Consider the following 11,571-nt stretch of genomic DNA (forward strand, 5'->3'; position numbering starts at 1 on the left):
CCGTTCGCGCTGGTTCCCTGGACTGGCTTTACTGAGAGACAAAAAAGCACCCCAGGAACACTATGGTCAAGAGAAAAGGACATGCTAAAAGCTTTTCTGCCTTGAGGAGAGCTCTGCATGAGCTGTCACTCCACGAGGCATTGTCACTGCAGAGCTACCTCCTGCCTTCAGCTCACATCCCAGCTTCTGGACCCTGCCACGTGGCTGCTTGGGAGGTTAATTAAGAAACCATCTCCAGTGCCCGCTCAGGAGAGGGCTAGAGCCAGACACTGACAACCTGGCAGAGATCCCAGTTAGGTGGTGCCATGACTGAAGAGTTGTGCAGGAGCTTCTTGTTGAAGGCTGGAGTACAACCAAGAGAGTGCAGTGACTGGCCACGGTGACAGGCATTAGCAGGATGATCCTCATGCTGGGCAGCCCCATTATCCTGTCCTGGGATGAAAGCAAAGGCAAGTAGTGCGAGAAGCAGCATATGCAATGACGATGACTACGGATCCCACGTACCCACCACTCCACCAGCCTCTCCAGACCTCAGATCCCGTGGGGTTCAGATCTCACTTGGAGGAGACCTGCAAGCCACAACAAACTATCCCCAAGAGCACAGCCCAGGGGAAATTCTCCATGGGTATCTCCATCTCCGTGACTCCCTAGAAGAGGAAATGGTGGGGGAAGCCCACCAGCCCAATCTCATTGCAGCTGAACATGGAAGAGGCTTTCCAATTTCACACTTTCATCTAAGGCTGCACTTTCTTCTCCCTGCTGATCTCCCCAGAGACTTTTTTGCACCCACTCATTTCTTCACTGTGTGTGCGCCCCACAGAGCACAAAAAAAAGAGAAAAAAAAAAAAAAAAAAAAGCCATCTCAGGCTCTCCCTCTCACCTGAGTTCTAGTTCCCTGCCTTTCTTGGTCTGAAAAAATCAACTCAAACAGCCCCTTCACCACAAGTTGGTAGCTTCTTTGCTAAGTTTTACTAGAGTGGATGCCCAGTGAGATGCATCACACCAAATCTCCATATAATTCCCTCTATCCTATTCCCATTCCCAAAGCCACCAGGCAGCCCATTTTCCACTGTCCTTTCCCCCGTGCTTTGAGACCGCCTCACACCCTTCAGACAGCGTTACCTCCCTAACCAAATCCTCGAACACCAGCAGTTTCATCTCTGTCTTTAATGGGAATTATTAAACAAAAGGGAACACAGATCCTGCGAGCAGGCTCGTGTCGCTTGCAGCCGCATCGGCGTGCTGTGGTATCGGAGCTGCCGACACGCTTGGGAATAAAAACCAAGCCAGGGAAGCTCCCCGGGGCCGGCAGCTCCAGGCGAACATCGTGGGGTGGGAGGTGCTGGAGTGCCACTGCAGTCCCACGCGCGTGCTTCAGGTGCTCCTGAGTGTATGTGTCTGTGCGGGAAGACGTTTCAGTGCGTGCCAAAGAGTGTCTATCTGGTCAGAAACGTGAGTGAGCAGACGTGCCCTCGGAGGGGCTTGGGGATCCAGACAGCCTGTTGTTCCCTTAGAGCTCGGGGGTCTGAGTGGGAGCCAGGGGGGCTCGTCCTTTGCTGAGAGGGTGGGGGTAGCTCCGGAGGTGTCCAGAGGCTGCAGAAGGAAAGCAGTGGAGGGGGGAAGGATAATGGGAGGGAGGAGAGAGAAACAAAAAAAAAATAATAAAGCACCATTATTATCACAGGAATAACTCTTGACTTCCAAACTTTTCCAACACACAAACTTCATGGAGCCCACCGTTCCCTTTCCTTCTCCCCTCTCCTCTGAAATTAGCATGCAAAACTATGCAATTCCTCGTAAAAAAAGGAATTTACGTGGTAAATCAACAAACAAGGTTACCCACCCACCTGAGGCAACAAAAACAAAGCTCTTCAAAGCGCATCCTCTGGTACCAGTGAAACAAAGCCCACAGCAACTTTAGTTTTGCTCACGAAGCAGGTGTAAAACAGTTCCTACTCACTCAGACACTGAGATACAGGCCAACAAGCAACCCATCCGCCTCACCCAGCAAACAGAAGCCAGCCCACAGATGCAACTGCACAGAACTACGTAGCAGCAGCCCTGCATATTGCAAGCGTTGCAAAGCAGCAAGCTAGGGCAAATGTGACATGAAAGGGGGAAAAGGCAGGTGGCTTTTGGTTGTTTGAAGACGTATATGAGGAATAAAGCCTAGTTCGCAAGGGAGTGCTGAGCTATTTATACAGCAGTACGCTGTTAAAGCAAGTTTTGAACAGAACCTCTGAACCTGTCTCCTTCAGACAGGCAAGTTACTGGAATATCTGAAATACTGAAATATCCTCTTCAGAAAGAACGTGCTCATCATAGCATACTCTGTCTTATTCACAAGCAGTCTAGAAACTCTTTCAAGAACTAGGTAAGTATAGCAGGTCACTACATCCCACATGAAAATTTCGTATGAAACAACCTCAAGATGCACCAGGGGAGGTTTAGGTTGGACATCAGGAAGAATTTCTTCAGGGAGAGGGTGATCAAGCATTGGAACAGGCTGCCCAGGGAACTGGCGGAGTCCCCATCAGTGGAGGTATTTGAGAGACAGCTGGACGTGGCACTAAGGGACACGGCAGGTCAGGTCGATGCTTGGACTTGATGATCTTGTAGGTCTTTTCCAACCTAGATGACTCTGTGACCTTCACGGCACTGTGGCACAGCAAGGTGGCTACTGCAACAGTGATAAGGAAGGTGGTACGCAGAAGCACTTCTGTAAGGGGAATTTAGAGAGCCAGAAGGTAATTACCCAGGCTGGAAGCTGCTGGGGAGCTGGATGAGAGCTCAAAACAGGGGAAAGCCCCGGGGGAGCTCTGATGGCTGGGATCATGGCTATAGTGTACTTCGAACAATGACACCGCAGGGAATATCCCTGTTTACTATGAATGTTTTCACCACTTCTAAAGCATATGTTATGAAAGTGCTTTCCCTTGGCCATGACAAGCCTGCTCAGATAATCTGTTGGGCTGTGGTTAGTGCCTGGCCAGGAGAGGACTGCAGCTCCTCTCCGCCACAAAGTTTTGCTGTTTGTTTTGCACTTGAGTCATGGAAGAACAGAGTTGTGATGTGACAACTGCTGGAGTGCTGCTGGGATGTTGGTGCAGTTGGGATACAACTGGGATACTAAGACATGAACAGAATAGGAAGGATGTGCTCCTTCCAGTGTGATGGGAACTCACTACACTGAGTTTGCATTTCTTCACCTAATTACCTTAGAAATAAAAATGCCATGCTGGCTGTTGCCTCCACGCTGACAGACAAGGAAGATCATCCCCTTCTCCCATCCCGACTACTGGCCTATGAAACATTTGTGGTTCTATCACAGCTCTCTACTCCAAGTATCAGCCCACATTGATATCGCCTCATTCACAAGATCTGGAAAGACGAAAGCTCCCAGCATGTTTTAAAAGGAAACTGAAAGAAAGCGGAGCCTTGTGTTGTGTCCCACAGGCTTTCACTCACACACACAAACACCTCTTGCGTGCATGATCATAGTGTTCTCATGACAAAAAAGAAAGAAAAAAGCCAAAAAAAAAAAAAAAAAAAAAAAAAGCTGTGGTGTTCCTTACCTCCTTCCCTCTATTTTTGTTTTTGATTTTTTAATTATTTGCATTTGAACTTTTGGTTTATACTGAGCTTAATCAGCCAGAAGAACTCTGCCAATGACCTGAGAATGGACATCCTTGTGCCGAGAAGACAACATCCAAGCAAAGCATACAAAGTGGCTTTCCCCCCCTTTACGACACTAACTGCTCTTATTTTTGATCGCATCCACTCAACAGAAATGCCTGACAGTTAAGAGGATGGCTGTCTCATAAATGATTCACGTTCCTGCCTCTCCAAGTAAGGACTGAAGAAGTTGCAAGTTCCTATCACCAGCAGCCTACCAGGGACTGTCACATTACTAGGACTTCGCAGCTAGAAAACAAGTGAAGATTTTGTTTCTCTCCTCTCTGCCTTCTGCCTTTTTTAATAATAAAGATAAATTAAGCAAAGCTCTCGCTCATTTTTTATCCGATTGGAGGAAAGCCAGACATGCTTGCTCCTTTCCTGGCCAGTTCTGCCATAACCCAGATTTCAAGGCTGGAGGCATGGAAGCAGCACAGGAACAGGAATGTGACTCAACTCATGGCAGAATTGTACAAAAACAGGATAATCTTCCAGTTCCACTGCTTTCAAAAACTATATTCAACTTCCTTGCTGCCACACAGACAGGGTCTATGCAATGGTCTCTTCTAGGATAGAAATCCCAATCCTGGGTTTAGTGTCTGGCAACTGGATGTCAGAAAGCAGCTTTTATTCAGCGGGGGCAGGAATGCACATTTGGAGGCTGCAGCTGGCGTGCAGCAGCTGGCTAAAAGTAGCTCAGCATGGAATTTATCTCTCGGCCATTTGGATCTGAATTTCAAGCACAAGCCACCCTACCATCTATTTCTGTTCACCTGCCTTGTTCCTCTGCTCCAACATCCCCCAGGCCTAGGGATTTTCTCCCCCATGCAGAGTAAGGAGCTGGCATTTAAGACCAAGTAGGTGCAGCTGGCAATCAAGGGGTGCATTTTGGGGCGATTCCCTTGGAGGAAAAAAGGGATGTGTGGTGGGTGTTCATACCTGCTTGTACACTCGCCTCCATGCCAGCAGAGCAGAAGCATCCTATGCTGGTGGCCGCCAGCCTTTGCTCTGCTTTGCGATCTGCCAAACCCCAGCCCCTGGGGACCTCAGGAGAGCCACGGGGTCTGCCCCTGGAGCCACCTGCACTCCTCCCCAGCTCTGCGCAGGAGCAAGCCCGCGGCAAGCAGAGGCGAGAGGCCGGGGAGCGACTCGCTGCCGCCGGCGGGTACTTACGCAGGGATGCCACGTGGGGTGACGCGTGCCCGTGCCGGGTGCGCCCTCACTTCATATACTCCCCTTCGCTCACATAGTCCATAAAAGACCCCGGCAACTCAGCAAAATCTTCCAAGACAAGACTGGTGGAGTCCTCACCCAGCAGGTCGCTCTCGGGCCGGGAGGCCCGAGGGCGCGGAGCCGGTGGTGGTGGCGGTGGTGGAGGCTGCGGAGGGGCCTCGGAGGCAGCAGCGGGTCCGTGGGCTGGCGGCGGTGTGGGTGGCAGCTCCTCGGCCTCCTCTGGCTCCCCCTCGGAGGCGGCCGGCCCCAGGACGTGGTAGAGGCTGGGCAAGCGGATGTCGAAGCGGAGGCCGAACTTGGCGAAGAGCTTCTCGTTGAGGGAGTAGAGCTTCTCCGAGATGTCGTAGCCCAGGTGGGAGGAGAAGAGGCGGGCGACGTAGCGGTCCTTCCTCAGCAGGAGGTACAGCCGCCGCCTCGGCCAGGTCACGTAGCTGCAGTCGGTCTCGGCCGTCAGCGTGACCTGCAGGGCAGGGAGCGAGCAGAGTGAGCCCCAGCACCCCGGGATCACCCACACCTCTCCTCGAGGGTGGTGGGGCTGGAGAACCACGTCAGATATGTCCTCACCCACCGCTGATTTCCTTTCCCCAAGGAAACGATTTTGGTTGGTTTTAGAATTTGTTTTGCGTTGGGTTTTGCCAACATGATTACAACCATTTTTTTCTGCTAGCTGTGAGACCAGACAACAATAATAAATCTTTATATACGCAACACAAGACTGTATAATGCAATAAATATAAATAATAAAACAAACACACGAAGGGTCAAACGCTCCTGGGCTGAAGAAGAACATCCGAGTGTAATGGAGACACCGGCATGCGAACAAGTGTCGGAACAGAAATATCCTGGGGGCTCCCTTTCACTCTATACCCAGGGGTCTCCTTGGCCAGCCACCGTGGCAGAGAGCCACCGGGAAGCTGAACACAGCTTGGCTGCAAGTGCATGTCCTTGGGATTGATATCCAACGCCACTGCCGTGCAAGCAGCTGCTGTAGGAAAGAAATACAGGAGCGAAAACCCGAGAACTTCCCCAGGCCAAGGTGAGCGGGATTACGGGTCACACGGAAACCTCAAGGAGCAGAACGTCCTTTTCCTGACCAACTTCTGGTGCAGCCATCCAAACCCTCTGCTTCCCGTGAGGGATTAGGTGAGCTGTGATCACAGAAGCTGTCTCCCAGCCAGGGCAGCAGGACAGGGTTCGCTCACGAACACCTCCGGTATCATCAGAGCTCCTGTGGGAACGTGCCAGCCACAAAACCCGACTCCTGCGGGCCCTGACAGCCAGCAGCTCAGTGGGAAGAAGACGTGGCCAGAGCAGAAAGCACGAGGTAACCAGCTCTCCTTGTGAAGTGAGTCAAGCTTCTGCCATTTTTCGGTGGACACAGAACTGAAACTGCTCGACCCAGGCAGCTGTGACAAAAACCTGGACAAGAAAACCTTCCACACCTCCTTCCAGCAAAGCCCCAGAATCAAATGTCCTGTTTTTTTTTGTTTGTTTGTTTGTTTTTGTTTTTGTTTTTGTTTTTCACCCAGGTGATTGTGATGCTGGGGATAAGGTTGAAATGAGCCACAGAGTCTTACTAACTACTTGGATAAGAGTGACTAGGGTGTCTGCCAAAGGTAGCACGTCACCATGGCCAGCCCTGGGTGTCAAGAGAAATGCCCTGCCAGGAACAAGGACCTGTCAAAGTCTCACCTGCTGAACACTGCTTTCACACAGCTCAATACTTCTCCATGCTCCTCAGTAAGCAGACGAGGTTTTAGGCATTTTTGGCACACTGCTGCAGCCTTTCCCCACCCCAGTGCCTGGCACAAGTGACCTCCCCGACCAGCCTCATCTCGCAGAGCAGGAGCTCCCCAGCTATCTCACACACCACAGATAAGGATGCTCAGGAGCTCTGGGAACATTCAGTTCCACAGAAATCAGCTCAGAGAGCAATACAGATGTCTTCCTAGGTTGCACGCCATCCAGCTGTCCGTTTCCCACCCTAGAGGGAGAATTTCCCCTCGAGTAGCATCAGGTATCATCCTCCCTGCTCGACTCTTACACAGGCCAAATTCAGAGCCAAGGAAAGCAGATTTGGGGAGCTGCCCCAGCTTAGCCAAGTCTGAACTCGGCTGTTTTTGCAAGAAAGCAGCATCATTCCCTCATGGCTGTCCCACGCTCCCAGGGGATTAGAAAAGTCCCTCCCCGTATGCCCTAACCGGCACACTCGGGACTGACATCCTGATAGGGATCAGCCTGTCCTGGCTTGTGGGTTGGAGGCAGAGAGATGTGGGCTTGAGTAATCTCCAGAAGGAAAGCCAAGCAAACACGGGGGGTGTTGACAGCAAGAGCAAAACCCTCTCAGTTGCTGCAAATAAGAATTGGTCCGGCCTCTCAGCAAGGGATTCCTGTGCTCAGAAAGGACCATATTCAGGCGTGAATCAGCCTTCCTGCTTCTCCACCCCAAAACGCACCACCATCAGAAAGGGGATATTTATGGGTTTACATCACCGCCGCGTTTTGCCACCCTGATGTAGCAGCACATGGGGTGAGCATGTCGGTGTCAGGGCCTCACCTGGAAGGTCCCTTCCTCGGAGGGTCGCAGTGATTCCCACTCTGGAGAGTCCAGGAACTGGTAGGGGAAGACGTAGTGGAGGAACTGCCCGTCCTGGCTCACTCGGACCCTGCAGAGAGGACAGGAGATAGGCAGGCTTAGACCACAGAGCAGGCACCCCATGAATGTGATCACACTGTGGGCAGGAGCCGGTCCCACCAGCGAGGAGAGGTTTTCTCCTTGCCACACACACGTCCCGGGTCCCCTCTGGGACAGCTGAAAATGCTCCAGTTTCTGGGGCTCAACCCCTTTGCTCCATAGCAAGGAGATTCACTGCCCCGTACTCTGCCTGCTTTGTTGCTTGCCACACAGGTGCAATGCTTGGTCCTGAACCAGAATTTCTCAGCCTTCAAGGCTGCTGCTTTTCAAGTACTTCTCAGTCTGAATTCACCTCTTTCCACTTGCATTTTCCTCCTTTCCTCAGAGCTGCATGAGGGCAATCCCCACCTCTAGGCTGGGATGCAGCAGAACCCTTCCCCAAAATCCCACTGGCCATTGTGCAAGCCCATAGTTTGCTGCACCTTATCATCCAACCCCTCTTGGCCTCTTTGCCTTCTAAGCATGACTTTCCCCTATTTGCAGATCTGGTGCACTTCAGTGCAGGCTGCTCAGCACGGGGGGTTGATAAAGGGAAAGGCACATGAAGGAAATAGATGTACCCAATTTCCTACATGTACCCAATTTCCTCCCAGAGCTTTGCCATTCAGTGCTGGTCAGTGTTCCCAGGATACTCTTAACACATCCCAAAAAAAGGACAAACACTGAAAAGGCAAGGACAACTTTTTTTCTGCATGCCCCCGCTCACCTTGCACCAGACTGCAATAAACCATGAGCTGCAGGTGATGCTGGGCTCGCCTTCCCAAAGGAAAATCTTTCTGAGACACTCACAGCTCTGCACTGCTCCCACTTGCAGGGCCCTTTCCCTTCCCACTCTCACTTAACATTAATGCCACATAATGGCACAGTTCAGTCAATAACCAAAAAGCATCAAAAGGATGTGACTCGCAGGCAGGCAGCTGCAACCATCCCCAGGTCCCTGTGGTCCTCCTTGATGGTCTGGGGGAAGGAACAGCATGAAGACATGAGAGCACAAGGAAGGAAAGAAGCCTGACAAGGCGGTGTACTCACTCTTTGATGAAATGCCCCTCAAAGTGAAAAATTTCTGAGCCCTGAGGGCTCAGGTGTTGGGAGCAGAGCCTCTCCCTTTAGGGCTGTTGGCCAGGGTGAGCAGGTCAACCAAAGACTCAGTGTATTTGGCCACCCACATCACAGAGGTGTGTCTGGTACCCACACAGAGACCACAGGTTCAACCATCTCCTTCCCGCCCTCAGAAACACTCTCTCTCAGCCTTCAGACTCCAGGTCTGCTCCCGTTAGAAATAAAATCACCGAGGAAGAGGCGAGGACACCCCCAGCATTATCGCAAGGGAGTCCGAGCTGGCTGCGCTCTGCTACATATTGCTCGATGCTGCAAACCATTCCCTATATTTTACTTTGTATTATAATATTTTAATATGTTAATGATTTATTATTATTTAATGTATATGAAGTATATTATCATATTGTAATTTATATTAGGAAAACAAATATTAAAAAGCCAAACCCCAAAAGCAAACTAAAAACGAGCAAACAATGAAACCAACAGACAGATGCATGCTGCAGAGCCCTTTCAGAGGAAGGGAAGGATCACCACCCTGGTTTCTGCAGAGGGGCGAAACCCCAAGAAGCAGCCACAGCACTTTGTTGAGGAGCAGGCTGGCCCTTACCTGCCAGAGAGCAGCAGGGAGAGGCGGTCAATGGGCGTCTTGCCCTCCACCGCGTAGTTCTGGTCTCGGGCTAGCGGCTGCACCTGCTCCTCGCAGCACTTCACGATTTCCCTGTAGACCTCCAGGGGCACCTGCAAGGGCAGGTACATGGTCTTGTAGAGGAGGTCAAACTCTTGGGGGATGGTGTCCTTGCGGAGCCGGTAGGCCAGGTGGGCCAGCTGCAGCAGGCAGAGGAGGACGAGCAGCATGTTCCAGGCGAAGACGTCCAGCCCGCAGGCGCTCAGCCAGCCCCACAGGGCGTAGCAGAAGTAGCCCGGGGCCAGCAGGCCGAAGATGTAGAGGGACCCGAAGATGCCGCTGCCCCCCATGTAGCCCAGGAGGACGATGCAGCTGGCCAGCTGGTAGGCTGCCCCCTCCATGTGCTCCTTCCAGGCATCGCACGCAGGGGGCTGGAGGACAGCCTGGGCCCAGGAGGGGCTGCTGGTGCTCATCCTGCCCCGCTGCCCACCCTCGCCGGCCGCCCGGCCTTAAAAAACTATTGTCATACGCAAAGAGGTCTGAAACCAGAGCTGCTGGGAGGCTGTTCCTCCTCCTCCTCCTCCTCAGCGCCGGCGGGTCCCACGGCAGCACGCTTCAGAGCACCATGCTAAAGCATTTTGGCGCCTAGAAAATCCCCAAAGCGTTCGTTTTTCCCTCTTCGTGGCTCAGAAATCAGGCCGGCCCCCTCCCTAGCCGCACCAGAGGGGAAGGGAGCTGGCAAAGAGGAGGCCGAAAGAGTTGAGTCGAAGAGAAAGCAGAGGCCATTAGCTGGAAGACTCCGGGGCCGGACGGAGATCTGGCTGCACTGCCCCTCTGGCAGTGAAAATAGAGCCCGTGAGAGAGCTGAGCTGCGGGGAGGGGAGCGCAGGGCGCCCGGGGTTGGATTCGGCACGTCTATCTCTTGGCAGCCGCGAGGAGAGGGACCCCAGAGGGATAACCATGTTTGGAATTGAAATCCAAGGAGCAAAAGCAGCGAGAGGGGACGGAGAGCAGGCACGCACCCGCCACTTAACATAACTCAGGCACCCAGATAAGCCGGGCGGCGCGGGGAGAGGGGAAAACAACCAGCTTTATCGCTGCAAACTCCAGCCGCACGCGGGGCTCCGCGCCGCTCTGCACCCTCCTGCAAGGGAACGACGGCCACGCAGCACAAAAAAGGAGAAAGGTCGTCTCCTTCTCCCGCTGCAACCCCTAGCGATGGCAGGAATTTAGCAAAAGAAGAGAGAGTCGGGTCTGCGGGAAGGATTTCCCCGCAACGGGCTCTGTGGCACAGCCTCCCCACGGAGATGGGGCAGCTCCGTCTGGCAGGGCATTTCAGACCACGGGGGTTGAGGTAAAGCACAGAAGCACATTTTTGTTTGCAAGGGGCAGGGTTAAAGTAAACGAGCTGCTGGGACCCAGCTTTACCTATCGTGAAGAGACCGTCCTGCCTAGACGTTTTGGAGCGCAACGCTGGGAAGCGCACGTTGCGGGGACATCCCAGCCGAGGGAGGACTCTCACCCCACAGATAACAGGCTCTCAAGCTGCATTTTCATCACATATGTGGCAGAAAGGATGTGCTTTTGAGCAGGTTTCCTATTTTCATCCCCACCAAAACAAGTAGCACAGGTGCTGGCAGAAGGTAAGCTCCTGGGGAAGCATCGCCTCCCGTTGCAATTCTCTATAGTCATTCATATAGCGGGGCTTCATTCACCACGAGGAGGAAACACAAACCCTTTCTGCTCAGGGAAAATGTGTAAAATCAGCTTTTCCCCCGCTTCGAGTGCCGTGCTCCACAAAGGCAGGGTCCCCCCGCTGCCAGGAAGCAGTCACATTTCAGGCATTGACACAACGGGCACGGTCAGTCGGCAGCATGAAGTCAGCTCGCATGGGTCAGTGGAGTAGGGATTGGGTTTCAGGGGTGGTTGTGTTTCAGGACGAGCTCGCAGCTGCCCTGCCTAACGTGCCATTCTCACTGGCACCGTGCACTTAAAGACACACCATCAGTCCTTCCACTAACAGCGCTCCGGAGTAACGTCGGGTGGGTGAGGCTCAAGCAATGCTTTGTGGCAGCCTGGAGGAATTCATCACAGTCTCAGAGAGCACGATTTATCTCTACGATGCCTAGACCACGTGCAACACGGAGCACTACTACTCCTAGGAGCAGCAAAGCTTAGCCAGTTGTCTTGTGGTAAGGAAATGCCACGAATTAAGCTTTGCACGTGGGTAAGTACGATCCACCCAGAAACATGCTTCTGTTAAGGGTGAAGTGAAGCAGGAAAA

At 52.6% G+C, this 11,571-nt stretch overlaps 1 protein-coding gene across 2 annotated transcripts; it reads right to left on the bottom strand.

The window, feature by feature from the left end:
• Positions 1-1,152: 1,152 nt before the first annotated feature.
• On the bottom strand, positions 1,153-10,182 carry POPDC2 (popeye domain cAMP effector 2). 2 transcript variants are annotated; one of them, XM_084500582.1, is made up of 4 exons: positions 9,270-10,182; positions 7,466-7,574; positions 4,987-5,368; positions 1,153-1,593 (listed from the first exon to the last, which is right to left on the bottom strand). In XM_084500582.1, the coding sequence occupies exons 1-4, from the start codon at positions 9,758-9,760 to the stop codon at positions 1,511-1,513; spliced, it is 1,065 nt and encodes a 354-aa protein (XP_084356708.1). In that variant the 5' UTR covers positions 9,761-10,182; the 3' UTR covers positions 1,153-1,510. The 2 variants fall into 2 exon arrangements, with proteins under 2 accessions (XP_084356708.1, XP_084356707.1); XM_084500581.1 differs by having other exon boundaries at positions 4,849-5,368; positions 9,270-10,178.
• Between the last annotated feature and the right edge of the window lie 1,389 nt (positions 10,183-11,571).

The sequence above is a fragment of the Aythya ferina genome, assembly GCF_964211825.1.
Source record: "Aythya ferina genome assembly, chromosome: 1".
Lineage (NCBI taxonomy): Eukaryota > Metazoa > Chordata > Aves > Anseriformes > Anatidae > Aythya > Aythya ferina.